The 20,583-nt window shown below is 47.9% G+C and overlaps 1 protein-coding gene across 2 annotated transcripts in view; it reads left to right on the top strand.

The window, feature by feature from the left end:
- SEMA5B (semaphorin 5B) overlaps positions 1 to 20,583 on the top strand; it is a 160,822-nt gene that overhangs the window by 99,749 nt on the left and 40,490 nt on the right. For both annotated transcript variants that reach the window (XM_049878209.1, XM_049878198.1), the window contains exon 2: positions 17,597 to 17,801. In XM_049878209.1, the coding sequence (XP_049734166.1) occupies positions 17,648 to 17,801 (154 nt within the window). In that variant the 5' untranslated portion in view covers positions 17,597 to 17,647. The remainder of the gene's footprint in view (positions 1 to 17,596; positions 17,802 to 20,583) is intronic.

The raw sequence follows: 20,583 nt of genomic DNA, 5'->3' as shown, positions 1-20,583 counted from the left end.
GTCCTCCTGGTCTTCCTCTGTCCTGAGCACAGTGAGATTTGGGAGTGTATTTTAGGAGCTCTTTGAATCTGAATTATAGGAGAATTAGAATAAGTCATCAGGAAAGACCAATCGCTAGAAAAGGACATCATGTTTGGTAAAGTAGGGGGTCAGCAAAAACGAGGGAAACCCTCAATGAGATGGACTGACACAATAGCACAACAATGGTTTCAAGCATACCAGCCCTCAGGAAGATGGTACAGAACTGGGCAACATCTTCTGTTCTGTTCTGTTCTATTGTACAGAAGGTATCCATGAGTTGGAGCCAATCCAGCGGCAGCTAACAACAGCTCTTTGGGTGTTGGAGAAACATGCCCAGGAGACCGAGTAGAAATGCGCCCTCCCCACAAAGGTTTATGTTGAGCAAGCGAATCTGTGATTGAAAACCCAAGAAAGCCCAGGCCTTTAACTGGATTTGTGGGTGTGTTTGAGCTGTAGCCATGTTTTCAAAAGCAGTTTTCATTTTATATAGCAACTAAATACCTGGTAGTGGAATGTTTCCTTGGAGAGAGCCTGCCCATAGGGAGGAGAAAAAGGAGGCTGCTCTAATGAATAGATAAGCTTGATTTCTGTTTGGCAACACCCATAGCATTTAATTCCAGCAATTAAAGTGGGCAAGTCGCCTTTGTTTTCCCTTTCCTTTCAAAAACAATAAAATATTACAGAATGTTTAGGAAACGGGGGTGGGGGGGACCTGCTCATCATCATAGCACCTTAGTGCAACCAGCACTGTTTGTAATATTAATCTGTGCTCAGCATGATCCAAACGTGCTGTGTTTAAGCCTCACTGCAGCCTTATGGGGTAACGCTGGTGGCATAGTGGTTAAGTGCTACAGCTGCTAACCAAGAGACTGGGAGTTCGAATCCGCCAGGCACTCCTTGGAAACTCTATCGGGCAGTTCTGCTGTGTCCCATAGGGTCGCTATGAGTCGGAATCGACTTGATGGCAGTGGGTTTTGGGTTTTGGCAGCTTTATGGAGGGGGCAGTGGTGATTTGGTAGAATTCTTGCCTTCCATGTGTGAGACCCTGGTTCGATTCCTGGCCAATACACTTCATGAGGCGCCACCACTTATCTGTCAACGGAAGTTTGTGTGTTGCTATGATGCTGAACAGGTTTCGGGGAAGCGTCCAGACTAAAACAGACTAGGGAGAAAGGCCTGGTGATTTACTTCCAAAAATCAGCCAATGAAAACCCTATGTAGAAACTGTTGAATTAATATATGTGTTTTGCGGTGTAGATTCTCAAGAACAACAACAAAATAAATAAAATTAAAAAAAAAAGGTAAGAAAACCCTATGGATCACAACGGTCATATCTACAACCGACCACGGAGATGGTACAGGACTGGGCAGCGTTTTGTTGTGTTGTTTGTGAGGTTGGCATGAGTTGGGGGCTGGTAACAACACTATGAGGCAGGCATTACTGCACGCATTCAAAAATGAAGAAAATAGATTTAGAAGAGGAAAAGCAGCTTGCTTGCTGAAGAACCTGGTGGAGCTGGGTCCTAACCACCATCAGCTCTCTCTAATGCTGGCCCGTCATGCACCTGGTCCCGCCTTCTCCACACGCCTATCACCTGCCACAAATTGCCCTCACAGTGTTCATGCTCATTTTCCCAAGTGTTGCAAACATGCCCTTTATGTTGTTGTTTTCAGTTCTTACCTTGTGTTGGCTGCACCGTTCATAGAGAGCAAGTCCACAATCCCAAATACAGAGCGATTGTGGATCCCCGGAGTGAAACGAGCCCCTGTAGAAGCCGCTCACAAGGCTGTGTCAAGTACAGGTAGTCCCCGACTTAGGATGGGGTTCCCTCCCGACAACTGTGTCGTAAGTCGGTTCTCACGTTAACTTGAATACCTAATTTTTTTTTAATTTTTCATTATTATTGCCTTTTATTGTCAGTATTTTTATAAATTTGATTTTTGTCTTTGGGGGTTGGCAGGAGAATATTAACATCAGCGAATTACACGCTGCAACATTGTATGTGCTACATATTACTAACAATAAAATGTACAAAAAAGGAGAAACGGAGGGTGGTTAATTGCAGTCCACTGTAACTGGTATATAAGTCTGGAACTGCCTGTAACGTCATTTTCTAATGGCTGATCAGCAAGGTGCAGGCTCTGGAGCCCGACTGCCTGGGTTTGCATCCAACTTCTACCAGTCTCACTGGAAGCAAGTTACTTAACCTGTTTGTGCCTCATTTTTCCCATCCATAAATGGGGATAATAGTACCTACCTCACAGGGTTATTGTGAGGATCAAATGGCATAATGTAAAGAGCATAGAACTCTGCCTGGTACATAATAGCATGGTTATTATCATTATCTTGTTGTTGTTGATACTATTTTTAGTCTCGGTATGCTGGTGCAGTGGTTAAGCCCTTGGCTGCTAAGCCAAAGGTGAGTGGTTGGAACCCACCAGCCACTTGGTGATAAAAATGTCACAGTCTGCTTGTAAAGATTTATGGTCTTGGAAATCCTATGGGGCCCTCCTACTCTGCCCTAGAGGGTGGCTATGACTCAGAATCAATTGCCCAATCTTGAGCTAGATCCTCTCCCTCCAAGCCTCAGTTTCCTTTTTTATAAAATACCCGATTGAACCAGACGGTCTTTAGGAACTCTTCTTGCTAAGCTGCCTGTGACCACATTTTTCCTTTTTGTCTTCCCCACGTGTTTAATTGCTGTTGGTGGGATTGCAGGAAGGACAGCTCAGCGTTGATGGGGGAAATGCCCCATTAGGGTTTTTATGGTTTTCACCCTGACACCTCCCAACCCCCGCCCCAAGCAAAATGCAAAGACAGGGAATGAACTCGCCCCTGGGAAAAGGGAGGCGTCCCCACCCCCTCTCTCACCCCCAGGCTCCTGAGCTACTAAGTGCTGGGAAGACGTTCCGAGCCTCTGCCCCTCCCCCGCCTGGTCCCACCCTTCCCTAGCAGCCCGGGTCGCCCAGCTGGTCTAAATGGGAAGAAAAGGGGAAAATCCGTATCCAATCTGCTCTATTCAGGACAAAATGGAAGAGAATCTGCAGCTCAATCTTATCTTTGTGCCGAGCTCGGCTTCGTTTTGCCCCCCAAGTGGTGAGTAATGGGTGGGAGGGAAGATGCCTTCGCGGGCTCCGCGGAGAAGCCCACAGCTGGGCCGCGACATCGGTGGCCCGGGCGGGGGTGGGCAGGGGATGAGGGCGCCCCCAGACCTTCCCCTCCCGCCACGCCGCTGACAGAAGACATTCTTTCCTGCTCGTGGTTTCCCCCATTTCCTCTTCTTTTCTTTTCCTTCTGTTTTTCTCCTCCTTTCCCAGGCACTCAGCCAAGTGGAGGCTTGAATGGAGGTGGAGGGGGGTGTCGGGGAGAACCGGCCGAGCCCCCTGCCCCGAAGGCGCCCACAGGCTGAGCTGGTTGGGGACGACAGCAAGCGGCTCCTCGTCTGCCCGCGCGCGCCCTGGCCCCCTGGCTGGCCGGCCGGGCTGGGCAAGGTGGCAGGGGGCTGTGTCAGCGCACTGGACTGCGCTCTGCCCACCTGGAGCCTCTGGAATTGTTTCTCAAGAGCCTCTCTGGCTCTGGAAAACCTGGCTGTCGCAGCCCAAACTTACAGGAGACTGATTTGCAGCAGGAAGTCAGCTTAATAATTTATAGTCAGAAAGCCATCTCCCTGGTGGGGAAGCCGACTCGAGAGACCAGATGAAACTCCCAGGGCTGCTTGGAGAGTGCCTAGGGCCACAGCTGTGGAGGGTGCCAGCAAGTAGCAGCCTGTCTCCACCCAAAGGGCTGGGGCTGCTTTCTTCTCCAATGATGCGGGTGCCTGTGGCAGTCCAGAGTACTGGCTTTGGCAGCAGAGAGTCTTGGGTTCAAATCCCGACTCCGTTATTAACTAGTTCTGGGAACTTGGGCAACTTCCTCAGCCCGGCTAACCTGGGCTTCCTCCCTATAAATTGGGAATGACAACAACACGGGTTGTTGTTGGGAGGTTGCCATGGGATGCTGTGGATAGAGGGCAGGCGAGGGGAGCTTAACACATTGCTTGGCAGAGTCTCAATGCATACCAACCATTTTTATTCAAGCCCTTATCTTTGAGGGTCACAAGTTGTGCCTTCCTTGATACAAGTCCCTGGTTGCTCTGGAGAGGACCCCTCGTCAGCAGTAATTCTCTACCACTCTTGCCTTGGCCCCACACAACCTTCTAACGGCTCCTCAGTTTCCCTGCTTCCCTGTGGGGCCACCCCTGATAGTGGGGCCTGTGTGTGCCCCATAGCGTGTGCCCTCCACAAGGCGTGTCCTCCAGCTGCGAGGGCAAGCAGAGGCTGAAATTCAGCCATGCTCCGTGGTGCGGAACTGGGTTCTCTTGGATTCTCACAAAACTGCCCTATGGGTGAGTGACCTGCTCCACCCATCCTCCCCCTTTCCCACTGCCACCCAACTTCCCAAAGCACAGATCTAACTGCATCCTTCCAGCACCCCAGTGTATCAACGAGTCCTCCTTTTCTGCAGAAAAAAGCGTCCTAATGCTTTGTGCTCAAGTCTTTCCGTGATTTACCCTTGGTCTTTTTTTCTAGACTCTTCTCCCTCTACGCCTCCCACAGCTCGTTTCTCCAGCCTCGCTGGATTACCAGAGCACAGTCCAGGGCCAAGTCTTTGCCTGTGTTGGCCCCTCAGCCTGGAATATTCTTTGCCCCCACCCCCACCCCCAAGGCTACCTTCTTTCCTTTAAGGCCCTATTTGAGTTCTACTTCCCCCTGAGGCCTCTTAGGCCCCTTCTCCCATCAACATTCCTCTCTCCCCCCCTTTCCCAGGGTATCTTGCACCCCTTAGGACACCCTCATAATCTACTTCCTGTTGACCTTTTTTCTACACATGCTTCAGTCTCCTCTGCAGGATTCTAAAAGGCAGGTGAGCTAGGACCCTTATTCGTCTCATTTCCCTGATTGCTGAATGGAAGTGATGGTTCTCAGTGTGGCAGCTCAGCTTCTACCCCCATAAAGGACAAGTAGGTCCCCTGGCAAGCAGAGGGGCGGGGGGAGCAGGGCTGTGCAGGGGGTGCCTGCTGGGAGCTGGTTTGGACTCTGTGAGGACTAAGCTGTAACATACTCTCCGACCCACCCTGACCTGGTATGGCCCCTCTCTAAGTGCTGGTCTCCAGCAGCTCAGGCCTTGGCCCTCTGCCCGTCCCACTCTCACTCAGTGATTTCATCTACTCCCCCAGTTTCAGCTAATCCTCCTCCCCTGCTATCTGTGCTGGGAAAACGAGCCCTGGAGAAGTCCCATAGAAGGTGAGGAGCCCTCAAGAGGGTGCCTGCGTGGGTGTGCTCTCTCTCACATACAGGCACATGCATTCACACGCCTCCAGGCACCATTAGAGTGACCCCCATACCGAGGACCCACAGGGAATTGGAGCAGCAGCGTAAGAGAAGCCAATAGAATCTCTGCCCAGTGATTTGGGAAAATGCTTTCCTTGTCACTGAGAGTTTCCCGAAATAGCAGGAATCAGCTGGTACCGTGCCTCCCTTCCCCCACTCCTAGACTATCCTATCACAGCTCTCCACACAGCAGTGCCAGTGACAAGAGACCCAGAGAGAGACAGGGGGAAGGACAGGCTCTGTGCCCCTCCCCATCCAGACCCCAGGCCCTGGGTTGCTGCCTCTGCCTTGTAATAGCTCTTTGGGAGGTGTCTCTTCTCCCCTAATAGACTCTAAGCTCTTTGAGGGCAGGGACCATGCTTTTGACAACTTGCCCACTCCCTCATCTCCCTCATCTATCCAGGGCCTAGCACATAGTAGGTGTTCAGTAAATGCACAGTAAACTATTGTATAAAGGAATGAATAGATGAACCTGGGACAGACTCCTAGGTAAACAGTTGACTATTTTATGTACAGTAATAAACTTACTCATAGCGACCTTCTAGGACAGAGTAGAACTGCCCCATACAGTTTCCAAGGAGTGCCTGGTGGATTCCAACTGCTGACCTATTGGTTAGCAGCTCTTAACCACTATGACACCAGGTGGGAATCAACTTGACAGCAACCGGTAATAAGCTTATAATAAAGGGCTTCATAAAGGACCTGCTGTGTGCCAGACATAGTTTGGCTGCTTTACAAGCCTTCTGTCTAAGGCAAGGTAGTACTAGCCTTATTTTTTAAAAAACCAAACCAGTTCCCAATAGAGTGGCTTCCAACTTATGGTGATCCCATGTGTTTCATAGTAGAACTGCACTCTATAAGGTTTTCAATGGCTGTGATATTTTTTTCATACCCATAAGAGTTTCTTTGTTGTTGTAAAAATATAGATAACATGAAATTTGCCAATTCAACATTTTTCTCATGCACAATTCAGTGAGACAAATTACATCAATCATGTTGTACAAAAATAGCCATTTTTTAAAATGTAAGTTTATACGTATTTTGTGGCAGAGCTTAGGATGTGGTGGTCAAAAATGTTAAAGAATAAAAACACTGTTTGGATACCATTCTGTAGTGTGAGTAGAATGAAAGCAGGAGTTCAAGGAAAAAAAGTTGTCATATAAAACTTCCAACTGTTCAAAAGGAATTTGTTCATGTTTCTTTTAAATCAATAATGGTGGATAGTAAAATGCTATGATAGTTGGTTCTATTTTTTTTTTATTGTACTTTAGATGAAGGTTTACAGAGCAAATTAGTTTCTCATTAAACACTTAATACTCATATTGTTTTGTGACATTGGTTGCCAACCCCACAACATATCAAGACTCTCCTCTCCTCAGCTGTGGGTTCCCTGTTACCAGCTTTCCTGTCCCCTCCTGCCTTCTCATCCTTGCCCCTGGGCTGGTGTGCCCATTTAGTCTCGTTCTGCTTTATAGGCCTCTCTAATCTTCGGCTGAAGGGTGAACCTCAGGAGTGACTTCATTACTGGGTTAAAAAGGTGTCCGGAGGACATGTTCTCAGGGTTTTTCCAATCTGTCAGACCAGTAAGTCTGGTCTTTTTTTGTGACTTAGAATTTTGTTCTACATTTTTCTCCAGCTCTGTCCAGGACGCTCTGCTGTGATCTTTGTCACAGCGGTTGGTGGTGGTAGCTGGGTACCATCTAGTTGTGCTGGACTCAAGCTGGTGGAGGCTGCAGTTCTTGTGGTCCGTTAGTCCTTTGGACTAACATTATGTCTTTGGTCTTCTTCATTCTCCCTTGCTCTGATAGTTGGTTCCATATAATGCCTTTAAAAGAGGGATAAACCTGTCGCTGTCAATTAGATTCCAAATCATAGTGACCCTATAGGGCAGAGTAGAACTGCCCCACAGGGCCTCCAAGTCTGGAATCCCTATGGAAGCAGATCGCCACATTCTCCTCCCGTGGAGCAGCTGGTGGCTTTGAATTGCTGACCCCTCAGTCAGCAGCCAAGCTCCTAACCACCGCACCATCACGGCTTCCTAAAAGAGGGATACAGCAGTTTATTTTAAATATCAATATTCCCAATATGCCAGAAATTACATCTTTGCAATTATTTAAACTTCCATAATTCTCTTTATAGAAAATTGTTAGATGTCAACTTTAAGATATGTTAGGGGGCATATGGAGTCTCCTGGTGGCACAAACTATTAAGCGCTGAACTACTAGTTGAAAGTTTGGCAGCTCAAACCCACCCAGAGGTACCTCGGAAGACAGGCTTAGTGATCGGCCTCTGAAAGTTCACAGCCTTGAAAACGCCGTGGAGCAGTTCCCTCTGCACACATGGGGTTGCCATGAGGTGGAATCGACTCCACGGCGTTTAACAATATTAATGGGGCCTATTTTTTTTTTATAGTTTTTCCAAAATTCTTTTAGAGAGTATGTGAGCAGAAACATTTGAAGACCGTCATCCTAGGTGGAGAATGAACGAGGTGGAAAATTACCTACCTGCAGCTTTGGGGTCTCTTATCCCCCAGAGTTGCCAAGGATGAAACAAATTGGAACCTTTCCTTCGTCAACCAGAAACACGGACTCTTCCCAGGCCAGACATAAGACCTTCCTTCCAGTGTCTCTACTTTTAACCGCCTGGTGTGTGCACCTTCACTCTCGTTTAGCCTTCTTAGCTCTCCCTGCCTCCCCTCTCCTAACTCAGACTTCCAACAGTGTTTCTCTCCTCCCTTTGCCTGAATACAAATACTCCTATAATTAAGGGTAGGATGAATTTAAAAGGACTTTAAGTCTGTTTGTTCGCAAGTCAGTGAGAGAGGTTTAAGGTTGCGGTTCTTGGAAGCCTTTACACCCAGCTGCTGTATTGGCTGCAAAGAGCCCACAGCTGGCCTCCTTCTCCAGGGAATTGCCCTGGTCTGCTAGGCATTGCCAGCCAAGGAAGTTACACCATAGTCTGAAAGTGCCCCCTAGCTAGGGACTGACTGATAAGAGGCTCAAAAGGTGGTCCCTTGCCTCAAGAGCAAGCAACTCTGGCTACTGTGAAGTTTTTGTTCAAGAACCTTCCACCTCGGATCAAGTCAGTGTGGGCCTGTCCTTCCATCTCCTCCTCGTTGACATACCCTATCAGGCACTGTTCCCCAGACAGACTAGTTTTGCGTACATTGAAAATCTATTGTGGTCGATACCTCCTCCCCACACCCAGCCTTGTGATCTATGATAATAGCTGGTGTTTTAGAGAACGCAATGGCAACAGTGAAGATTCAAACATCCTTGAGCCCACGGAACTTAAAACCCAGGGAACAAGCCATTGCTTGTGGTACATTTGCTCTTTTAGGCAAAAAAATGTATTAAGTACGTGTTAGGGACTCTTCTGGTCTATTAAGATACATTCATGAGCAAAATAAATATCCTTGCCCCCATGGAGCTTACATTCTAGCAGGGAGAGAAGATCAGACCATCAACATAGCAAATAGGTCAATTAGATATGAGAAGGAAAGAGTACCAATACCAGTTGCCGTCTGGTTGATTCCAGCTCATGGCAACCCCACGTGTTTCTGAGTGGAACTGTGCTCCACAGGTTTTCAGTGGCTGGTTTTTCAAAAGTAGATCAACCGAGCCTTTCTTCCGAGGCACCTCTGGGTGGGCTTGAACCTGTGACCTTGCAGTTAGCAGCTAGGCACATTAACCATTTACATTACACATGGATTCCGGTAGTCACGCAAACATTTCCGACTTTGATTTTGGCACAAAGCCAAAGGCTTGAGGGCCGCACCCTGCCCATATTCTGATCTTAAGGTAAAGAAAGATCACTGAGGTTTTCCCTCTATGATGTCTGGCACCTGGGCTGATTGAAGCGGATGAAGCTAATAATACTCCTTCTCATGCTGAGATTCTCTTGATTCCAGGGGGGGAATGTCCCCTGCGTAGACTTAAACAGAGGCTTGATGATGACATTCAAAACCCGGTTCCTCACATTCCCATCTTTTCACCTCATCTATTCCATGCAGGCACTGTAGGTCCCTAACCTCCTCTTAGCCCTGGAAGGGAGGGGAGAACCCAGCACAGGGAACCAGCCACCTCTTCTGGCTGCAGAGTTAATGGCTGTGATCTTTCAGAAGCAGATCTCCAGGCCTTTCTTCCGAGGTGCGGCTGGGTGGATTCAAATTGCCAACCTTTCAGTTAGTAGCTGAGCACTTAACCGTTGGTACCACCTGCTTGGACCCAGGTATGGAAGTCTCCCAATCCCAGGATTTTCCACGGTACCACACTACTCTGCCCATGGCCATCGGAGAAATTCTGGGATTACTTTAGCATCAGATCAGACAAACATATTAGAAATAGAAATTCCTGTGTATCTTATGAATATTCATTTGTAAGTAAGAAAAACCAATCTGTGTGGGATAGGAATGTGGTTGGCTTATGATAACTGAGACCTGAAAAACAAGGGCTTAAACAAATTATTTTCCGATAATGATAAAATACGTTAAATAACAAGTCAGCATTTACACAGTGCTTACTTTTTGTCTAAGCTCGTTAGACATAACTTATTTTATCCTTAGAACAACTTTATGAGGTAGGTGTCATTATTCTCCCCATTATACAGACAAGAAAACAGGCACAGAAGTCTAAGGTCAGAAAGCGGAAGGACTGGAGGTTGAGGGTCCAGAGCTCATTCTGTCACCTGTCTGTCTGTACCACCCTCGTTTTATGGAGTCAGCTCTAACTCATGTTTACCTAGGTCCAAAATGGAAAAATAGAAAAAGGAATATATTGAGAAATCGTGATCATGACTTTGCTGCTTATCTAGTTGTTGCCATTGAGTTGGCAGTGACTCGTGGTGACCTTACGTACAACAGAATGAAGTGTTGCCCATCCTGTGCCATCTCCATGATTGTTGGTATGTTTGAGGCCATTGTTATGGCTACCGTGTCAATCCATTTCATTGACGGTTTCCCTCATTTTTTTGGCCCTCTGCCCATTGTTGGTGACCCATTCTTAGCACATGCCTAAAGGTCGCTTCACAGTTGTAGGTGGCCAGTGTAGCCCCAGCCACCATATCTATATTCCCAGGAGGGAAGAAGGAAGCCCTCATAGAGACCTTCCCTGCAAGCCCTGCCCAGCGGCTTCTGTGTACATCCTACTGTACACCATTGTCTGCAAGGGAGCCCAAGAAAGGTTTTGAGCAGGACACATTGCCACCCCAAGGACACAGAGGCTCTGTAAGAAAGGAGGAAGGCGAAAATGGACAATGAGTAGGCTCCACCACCACGTAGACAGCTAGTGGTCTAACTCAACTCCAGACTCCAACTTAAGAAAAAAGAGGAGACATTTTATTACAGGGATCTGGGATGGGGATTGCTCATGGAAGGAGAATGTAGTCAGACCTCAGGAAAGGACTAGAACTGGGAACTGAGTGGGTGTCGGCATCCCAGCGAGTCTTTGCACTGTCTCCTATCACTGCTTCTGACTGGCCCGGCGCCTCTCCTCAGCCCGCGTGGCAGGCAAAAGATGGCCACCCCCCAGGGCCCACATTTAGGAGTTACAGGTTTCTCTACAAAGATAGACTCAACCCAAATTGCCATGAGAGAGCTTCTGATTGGCTTGTTTCGATCACATGATTATCCGTGGTCTGGCCAACAGTTGCTGGGGTGGAGGTTACAGAGCACGAATATGCTTTACCCCGACCTGTGGATGGAGGGGGAGCAGGTGGAGTATTGGTGGAGGCTAGGAAGACTCCTCCTCCCTCCCTCTTCCTGTCTTTTCAGCACAGCACTTCCCGTCCTGATGACATTTGCAAAGCCGCAAGCACAAGCTCATGGCGCTCTGCCTCTGGCCACAGCATCCGCCACTCCACTGCGGCCCCGTTCCCAATTTTGTCGATAGCTGCTGAGGAGTAGGCCCTGACTTGTGGTGACCCCATACATAACGCAGTGAAGTGCTGCCCTGTCCTGCACCATCCCCATAACTGGTTATAGATTGAACCATTGTGATCCATAGGATTTTAACTGGCTGGTTTTTGGAAGTAGATTGCCAGGCCTTTCCTCCTAGTCTGTCTTAGTCTAGAAGCTCCACGAAAACTTGTTCAGCATCATAGCAACATGCACGCTCTACTGACAGATGGGTGGTGGTCACATGAGGTACATTGAGCAGGAATTGAACCCGGGTCTATTGTGTGGAAGGTGAGAGTTCTACCACTGAACCACCGATGTCACTAACTTGCCCTACTCCTTTTGTTGTTTGGGGCCTACTGGCTTCTTTTGCCAAGAAGGAGCCTCAAAAGTGATGGGAAAATAGGCCTAAAATCAGCCCCTTGGCCATGCAAGGATTGGAACGCTGATCTGAGTAAAGGCTTTCCTGCCACCGCCTCACTAGTTATCTCTCAGGCTCCATACAGCTCAGGCTCTCCATTTGTGAGGCTCTGGTCTGTGTGTGTGTGCATGTCCATCTGCTGCGCTGCTCCTGCTCCCTCTCTCCCAGAGGAAAGGTAACAACCTAGAGGAGATCCTGGATTCGGGTCCTGCCTCACCCCTTCCCCGCTTAGTCATGTCCAATGTTTCCTTTCTCTTCTCCTTAAACAGCAGTGCTGTGCTAGCCCAGGTGGACTCAGTGATATTAATCTAGCAATTATTGATTCAGGAGGGACTTGAAGGACATATTTACATAAAAGCCATAATAAGTCTCGAACTTCTCCAGCCCACTCAGGTACTTCAGGTCCTGGGCCCTGCGGGAAGGGAAAGGGGCCCAGAATGTGGTACTCATTCAGGCTCGAGGAGCTCAGAATCTGGCCACACCCAGGGCCCAGCCTCACTAGGGCTGCCTCGGAGGCTCTGGGGGCAGTTGGAGGCAGGGAGGCCTGGGAAGGGAGCACAGAGGCAGGGGGAGGATTGGGAAGAATGAAGGGAGGGCAATTGTCTCACCACCTTAGATGCCGTTAGGGGCTGATGGGAGAAAAGCCTCAGCTAAGATCTAAAAGGATGGTGTTTGCACATACGTTGAATGTTACTAACCCGCTGCCGGTCAAGTCCAATTCTGACTCGTAGTGACCCCATAGGGTTTCTGAGGCTGTAAATCTTTATGAAGATAGACTGCCACATCTTTTTCCTGTGGAGCCAGCTGTTGGTGGTTTCGAACCACTGACCTTTCGGTTAGCAGTCGATGGCTTTACCCACGGTGCCACCAGGGCTCCTTTGAATATCACTAATTAGGTGTTCTATCAGTCAGGAATGCCACAGGAAACAGATGGCACGCTCAAATTGGGAAATGGGAGGACGGTTTAATAAAGGAACTGTTTACAAAGGTGGGAAGGGGTTTGGGAACCATATGGGGTAGTGCACGGTATAGTACCCCTGCTGCTAACAGAGGGGCTGCTAACAGAGGGGGTGTACCTCGCCTCACCTGAAGGGAGGGGGAGGGGGCAATCTCTGGAATCTGGAGGCAGAAAAGGCTACATGGCAGGAGCTACGACCTTCTGTCTGTCTCTGTCTGTCAGGGATGCAGCCGCTCAGTCTGCTCCCCACTTCCCTGTCCCATCTTCTGCCAGTGCCCCCACTGGCCAAACCCAAATGGAGGGAGGGAGGCCTTTGACACAGTCCCGACACATCGGCCTCCTGGACACAGAGCAGGGAGAGGACAAGGAAAAGACAACCGGCACAGGCGTCCAAGGGCAAAAGGAAATTCACCAGTCCCTGCTCCACTTCTAGAATGTTGCCGTTAGGTGTTGCAGAGTCAATTTCAACTCATAGTGACTGCATGTGACAGAGTAGGGCTGCCGTATCAGGTTTTCTAGGCTGTGGTCTTTATGGAAGCAGATCACCAGGTCCTTCTCCCACAAAGCCAGTGGGCGGTTTGACCCGCCAACCTTTTGGTTAGCAGCCGAGGGTTTAATCGTTGCACCACCAAAACCGAACGCATTGCCATTGAGTCCATACAGACTCATAGCGACCCTGTAGGACAGAGTAGAATAGCTCACACTAATTAACCACTCATTGTTTGCCAGACCCTGTTCTTGGCCTTTTAAAGGCATTTACTCATTTAACCCTTCTGACTCTCTGAGGAAATAGTTTTTTTTAGTGTGATTCCCAATTTTGCAAATGGGGAAAGTAAGGCACATAGAGGTTGAGGATTTTTTTCTATAGTCTCACAGTAAGGAGCAAAGCTGGGATCTGAACTTGAGTTGTCCTACTCCAGAGGGCTGGTCCTGTGCTTTGATTCCCCTTTGCCCCACCTCTGTGGCCCTGTCTGAGAGGACAGGACAGGAGTACCAAGTCCCGTGTAGCAGGCAGGACTCAGCCTAGCGCTGAGGAAAAATTCTGTGACTAAGAAATCGCTCCTGGGAGCAAGCTTACTGGCCAACTCTCCCTCCCCATTGCCCTCTGCCAAGAGGGAAGGAAGACGAGGCTCTTCTGCCTAGGGGCAGAGATTGTAGGCATTTGATCCTGAGGAGAGGGATCAAAGAGGCATTCTGAGGGGCTAATCCCCCATGGGTGCATGAGGGGCAGGGACAGGGAGAAAGGGATGTGCTGGGTGCACTAGTCATGTAGGGTCACTTGGTTATTTCCTTGAAGCCTCACAGCAATTCAATAATTTGTCTTCATTCCCCACATATGTGAGGAAACTGAGGCAGGAGGAAAATAACCCTACTGGAATTTTCCAGAACCTGAAGTAAGGTAGTGACAGTGGGAAGGGGAGAGAGAGGAAGGGTTAGGGCCTTAGAGCTAGAAGAAACCCCAGGAGCCTCTATTCCTCTGGCTCTGCCCCTGGGGGGGCTCGTCAGAATCACCTTTGGGGTCAGTCACCTGCTGCCCCAGGCTCTGCTCCAGTGGAGGTGATTCTGATTTGATCCCAGCCCCAGGTGGGAATCCCTGATGTACTTCAACTTTTCATTTTACAGATAAGGAAAGTGAGCCCAGTGAGGTCACTCAGGTTGGGGAAGTGTGAGGGATGTGGGGCCAGCAGTGTTTGGTGAACACATTGGATGGCTGGGGAAGGAGAGAGGCGAGGGCTGATTCAGAGGTTACAAGTTAGGCTTCAAGTCAGGGAAACTGTTAGACCACACCATATTAGAAGGTTTGCTGAACTAAAGCTAGTTTTTAAAGAGCTTTTTTTTTTTTTTTTGTTGAAAAGGTAGTATGTTTACCTAGTTCAGAAATAAAAATAGATAAAAGGCATATATTGAGAAATCTTGAGCACGACTTTGCTGCAGCTGCACATGTCGTTGTCATCGAGTTGACTCCGACTCACGGCGACCTTACGTAGAACAGACGGAAACGTTGCCCAGTTCTGTGCCGTGTCCGCGATCATTGGTATGTTTGAGTCCTTTGTTGCAGCTACTACGTCAGTCCATCTCACTGAGGGTTTCCTTCATTTTCCTTGGCCCTCTACCAAACATGACTACTGTGCCACCAGGGATCCTTTGCCCTTTCCTAGCGATTGGTCTTTGTCATGGATTGAATTATGTCCCCCCGCAAAATGTGTGTATCAACTTGGCTAGGCCACGATTCCCAGTATTCTGTGGTTGTCCTCCATTCTGTGATTGTAATTTTATGTTCAAAGGATTAGGGTGGGATTGTAACACCACCCTTACCCAGGTCACCTCACTGATCCAAGGTAAAGGGAGTTTCCCTGGAGTGTGGCCTGGGAAGCAAGCAGAGAGTCGGGGACCTCATACCACCAAGAAAGCAGCACCAGGAGCAGAGCGCGTCCTTTGGACTTAGGGTCCCTGCGCCTGAGGAGCTCCTCGACCAGGGGAAGATTGACAAGAAAGACCTTCTTCCAGAGCTGACAGAGAGAGAAAGCCTTCCCCTGGAGCTGATGCCCTGAATTTGGACTTGTAACCTACTAGACTGTGAGAAAATAAATTTCTCTTTGTTAAAACCATCGCTCCTGGTACTTCTGTTGTGGCAGCACTAGATGACTAAGACAGTCTTTCCTGAAGACATGTCCAAAGTAAGCGAGGATGGTTTTGCCATCCTCGCTTCTAAGGAGCATTCTGGCTGTATTTCTTCTAAGACTTATTTGTTTGTTCTTTTGGAAGTCCACAGTATATTCAGTATTCTTTACCAACATCACAGTTTGAACACATCAATTCTTCTGTCTTCCTTTTTTATTATCCAACTTTCTTTCATATGCATATGGGGCGATTGGAAGACCATGGTTTGGGTTACTTTTCCAGTGTATATTAATGCATATACAAGCAAATGTAAATATACATTCTCATTTCTACCTTTTTTTTTTTTAAAGGAGCCCTGGTGGCCCAATGGTTAGGCACTCAGCTGCTGACTGAAAGGTTGGCAGTTCAAACTCACTTAGCATCTCCTTAGGACAAAAACCTGGCAATCTGCTGCCATAAAGATACCAGTCTAGAAAACCCAATAGGGTAGGTTTCTGTCACGTGGGTTCACTGTGAATCGAAAATCCACTCAATGGCCCCTAACAACAACAACAACCACCTTCTTTTTTACACAGAAAGGTAGCATACTCTATGCACTCTTCTACACTTTGCTTTTTTCCCTTAATATGCCCTGGAGATCGCTCAATATCAAAACCTAGAGAAATCCCTCTTTCTTTTCTACAGCTAACTAGTATTCCATTACGAAGATGTACCATAGTTTATTTAAGCCGTTTCCTATTGCTAGACAGTTGGTTATTTCCTGTCTTCTGTTCCTTCAAAGAATGCCACAATGAATAGTCCTGTCCATAAGTCAGTTTGCACATGTCAGGTACCACTGTAGTATATTATTGCTTCTCATCTATCCATGGTGCCAGAGCCGTTTTTTGTTTTGTTTTGTTTTTTCTTAATTTACAGTCTGTCGCAGATGGATGCTTATGTAAAATTCATAAGTGAATCACTGGAGAAATGAATTGGAAGAAAAAAACATGCAAACTACAAGCTCAAATATTTTATTAGATTTAGTAGACATAAAATCACTCTTTAGATTACTGTAGAAGCTTTTAAACACTCGCAAATTTCCGCACTTATCGTGGAGTTGTTCCAGTCTGGAGATCAGCACTGGTGCCTGGACCACACTTTGAGTAGCACTGGTCTAAACCAAAAATCGGTTGCTATTGAGCCAATTCTGCTGCATGAAGACCCAAGTGTGTCAAAGTAGAACCGCACTCTGTAGGGTTTCCAGGCCGTGACCTTCCAGAAGCAGGTCAACAAACCTTCTTTCAAGGCGCCTCTGGGTGGGTTCAAAGAGAGCATCAACCTTTCGGTTTGCACCACCCATGAAAGCCCAGAAATTAGATCACTAGGTCAAAGGGTAAATGCATCTGTAATTTTATCAGATATTACGAGATCCCCTCGGCAGGGCTTGTACCGTTTTGCTCATCCATCTGCAATGTGTAAGAGTGGCCTTCTCCCCACAGCCTCACCAAGAGCGGGTGGTCTAACTTGGATTTTTGCTCAACTGATTGATGAGAAGTGGTATCTTAGTCTAAGCTCAGTTTGCACTGCTCTTATTAGGACTGAGAATAAGCATCATTCATATTTATACTCTTCACCCATTTTTTTCTACTGGATTGTTCCTCTTTGTTCTTGATCCCTAGATCTTATATATTAGGAATATTAGCCCAGTTTGTCATTTGCCTTTCGATTTTGCTTAAAGTTTTTTTCGTTTGTTTTCTTGAAGGGGTGGATGCAGAAGTTTGTGTTTATTATATAGTCAAATTTGTCTATCTTTATGACTTTTGAATTTTGAGTCGTAAGTCTCCACTCCAAGGTTACAAAGGATCCTGCTTACATTTTCTTCTAGTATTTTTATGGTTTTATTTTTAACCTTTAAATCTTTTATCCATCTGGAGTTTTTCCTAATTTATAAGGTGTAATTGTAGATCCAACTTTATCATTTTACAAATGACTACCCATTTGTCCCAACTCCACTTATGAAGTGTTCTATTTTTACCCCTAAGCTAGCACCTTTATCATCAAAACTAATTTTAAACCATTTGGGATCATAATAGAAAAGGTCCTGTAATTTGTCAGTTTTGCCCAGGCTACTACTACAAGGAAAATTAGTTTTCAAGATACGATCTATAACTTTTGCATTATTAGAGCAGAGTAAACTCTGAGTAACATAAATAAAACACAAATTTACTGAAAAAGGAAAACCACTGTGGGGCCACTGGCAACCACAGGGGAATTGCAAGCCATGGGCATTGCTGGTGGGAGCGCTTGGTGCGACTGAGTGTTTTCATTGCAGGTCTTCTCCCAAGCCCGCCTCCAGGAGCTAGGACTGCAGAGGGGCCCCACCATGGTGGTCCCGGGTCCCCTGGCTGTCACCCTGTTGCTGTCCAGCCTCACATTACTGGTGTTCCACCTCTCCAGCTCCCAGGACATCTCCAGTGAACCCAGCAGTGAGCAGGAATTATGCACCCTGAGGGAGCACCCCATCGTGGCCTTTGAAGGTGAGAGCCACCTCCTGCTCCATTCTTTTTTACATTGCCTGTGCCCTGAAGGATTTAGGCCAAGCCTCAGAGGGTCCTTCTAAAGGTTGGAAGTCCCTGGGATGTTCATTTCCTATAGGGTATTGAGACTCTTCCTTAAGGGATAGATGTTTTAAGAAGGATGGGCTGTGATGGGTTGGAGGGTCGGAATTTTGTCTCCAGGTAATTTAGTCAGATCCTTCATCCACGTTTACTTGGAGGGAGAGGCAGCCTTCTCTGGGATGCCTTTGCTAAAGAACAAAGCTGTGGACGCTCTGGTTGGAGGTAGACCAGGGGTTGGTTGTGGTCACAACTCTAGCTCTTCTGGAAGCATGGGCTCCAGTTCTTGGCTTCCTGAAGGAAGTGCTTGAAGCTCTCCAGAAAGCTGCCTTCTGCTCTAAGACAGCTGTAGGAATGTCCTTCTTTGGGGTCCTGGGAGCCCCCAGGGAAAGGGGCCCTGGTGACTAATAACTCCTTCTGTTTGTCAAGGGAGAGCATTAGTGTGCCCTATTAAAGTGTTTCCCAAGCTAGGATTTGTAGGTTGCTGGGCATGTTCTGAGGGGAACATAAATTCTCTCTAATAATTTCTAAAATTAGTACATACATTTGACGGTAGTCTAAAACAAAGCACAAGTACACAGAGTCCAGATGATTCTCCCATCGACTGTTAATCGGCTTGCAGGGCCCTGGTTGTGTGATGAGCATGCTGGTGGCACACAGTGGGGTCTGCAGGTTCTGATGTCTGACTGACACTTTGCTATTTCCTTCTCATACTAACTCTGGGAGACAGGCACTTCCTGTTACAAATGGGAAGAGTAAGGCACAGAGAGTCAGAGAGACTGGTCAGAGTCAGGCCTCAACGTTGATCTCCCAATCCCCCACCCAGTGCTCTTTGTACAATTACCCATGGCAGAGCGATCGGGTGCTTCTGCTGAGGTCCTCCGCCCGCCCTCAGTTGCCCTATCTGGGAGACGTGCCACCCCTCCCTGTGGTGGTCCCCTCCCTGTGGAAAAGGTGGAAACCAGAGCACAAAAATTAATCGATGGGTACGAAACTGACATGGGATTTGGGAGGAGGGTGGGATACGGATAAGAGTTGGGGCTTACTAAGTGGGGAGGCTGGGGGTGTTCTGCAAGTGTGAGGTTCCTAGCTGTGGGTTGGCTCCTGTCTCCAGGAGGAAGGTTTCCAGCTGTCTTCTCTGCGCTGTCTTGTTTGAGCTGGGATCCAGGGCTTTGAAGGCGTAAGTGGATTAGAGGAAATTAGCAATGTCCTTAAGCCCACAAAACGTGCGCACACCCTCAGACTTCTGATGGCTCCCGGAGTGCTGGTGGCTGTCACTGAGGGACAAGACCGAGTAGGGGTTCCAGGGCTGTCCTCTCATGGTGGGGGCCTCTGAGGCAGCTCCTAATGAAACATTTCCTCTGAGGGGCTTTTCTGGGGACACCGTTCCCCTGGCTGACTGTTGGCATGGAGGAATCCCTGTCCCCCAGCCAGGCTGGTCTATATTGGGCCATTTGGGCAGGGGTGGAGGTGGGGGACAAGAGGTGCTGTTTGGGTACCTGGGTTCCTTGAGGCCATTTTTTTTTTTATTGTGTTAAAAATATATACAGCAGACATTTGCTAACTCAACAGTTTTCAAACGTATAATTCAGTGACATTGATCATGTTTACTGTGTTGCACAACCATTACCACAGTCTCCTCGAGGCCATTTTTGATCTTTGGATGTGAATTCCTTGAATGACACACTGATTCCCCCATCACCCTCCTTCAGCCTTAAGGACCGAGTCTCACATTGACAAAGGTGATTGATATCAAGGGACCGATTATCCCTGTTTTACTTGGATCATCTATGCTTTTCTTCCCCAACCCTGCACCCCTGTCCTCCCCGACCTCACCCTCATCTCCTTTCTGACCGCTCTGGGTTTTCCTATCCATTTGCCAAATTTTTATTGGGCCCTGCTTGGCACCAGGCACAGAACGGAACGCTGTGGGGCCTTAGAGGTGAACAAGAGCTTCCTTTGAGCACTCGATTGTCTCCTATTGTTCATTAAAGGTCCCTGTGACTTCCTTTGGTCCCCAGCACAGTTGGTCCTGGACCGGGACCGGGTCTCTTGTCTCCTACATCCTTTAGCGCTGCTGAGCTCACAGTAGGGACTCCACCCACACTGGGTGATTGACTGTGCTCTGGGTGGTGGCTGTTCCGGAGAGGCTGCCATAAATCCGGCATAGCACCCCAGCTTCCAAGATTCTGTCAGATGGTACACTATTTGTAACGGCTAGGTAGGCTTCTAACCGTGTAGCTGTGAGTTTCCCTCTCCCCTGGCCCCTGACTGATCTGTGATAACCCCTAAATACCCTAGAGGAGCTGCCAGTTGTGCAATCTGACAGACGTTTTTCTGTTTGGTAAGGTTAAATTTCCTGCTATGGGTGTCTTTTCAGGGGGCCCACCTGTGTTTCTCTTTGGCCTGCAGATTATTCTATTTGCCATGGAGTTAACTGTTCTAGGTGGCAGGGAGAAGCCAGTCTGGAGTTAAACATTGGCGGTGGTTAATCCACAAAGTGGGTAATTGAATTGACTGTAATTAAAAACACAAGCGCATCATGGAGAATGTCATTTTTCTCTTAAAGCCGCCGTCCAAAGCCTCAGCTGCACACGGAGCTCAAAACGTGCTTGGTGTTTTAAAGACAGCCTTCCCTCTGGTCCCCTTTGCCTGTTTAATAAAAGGAGGCTGGCTCCCTTCCCAAGAAGGCTCCCCCAGGATC

Source organism: Elephas maximus, chromosome 1, assembly GCF_024166365.1.
Source record: "Elephas maximus indicus isolate mEleMax1 chromosome 1, mEleMax1 primary haplotype, whole genome shotgun sequence".
Classification (NCBI taxonomy): Eukaryota; Metazoa; Chordata; class Mammalia; order Proboscidea; family Elephantidae; genus Elephas; species Elephas maximus.
The sequence above is the reverse complement of the archived record's forward strand: the minus strand, read 5'-3'. Positions and strand labels throughout refer to the sequence as shown.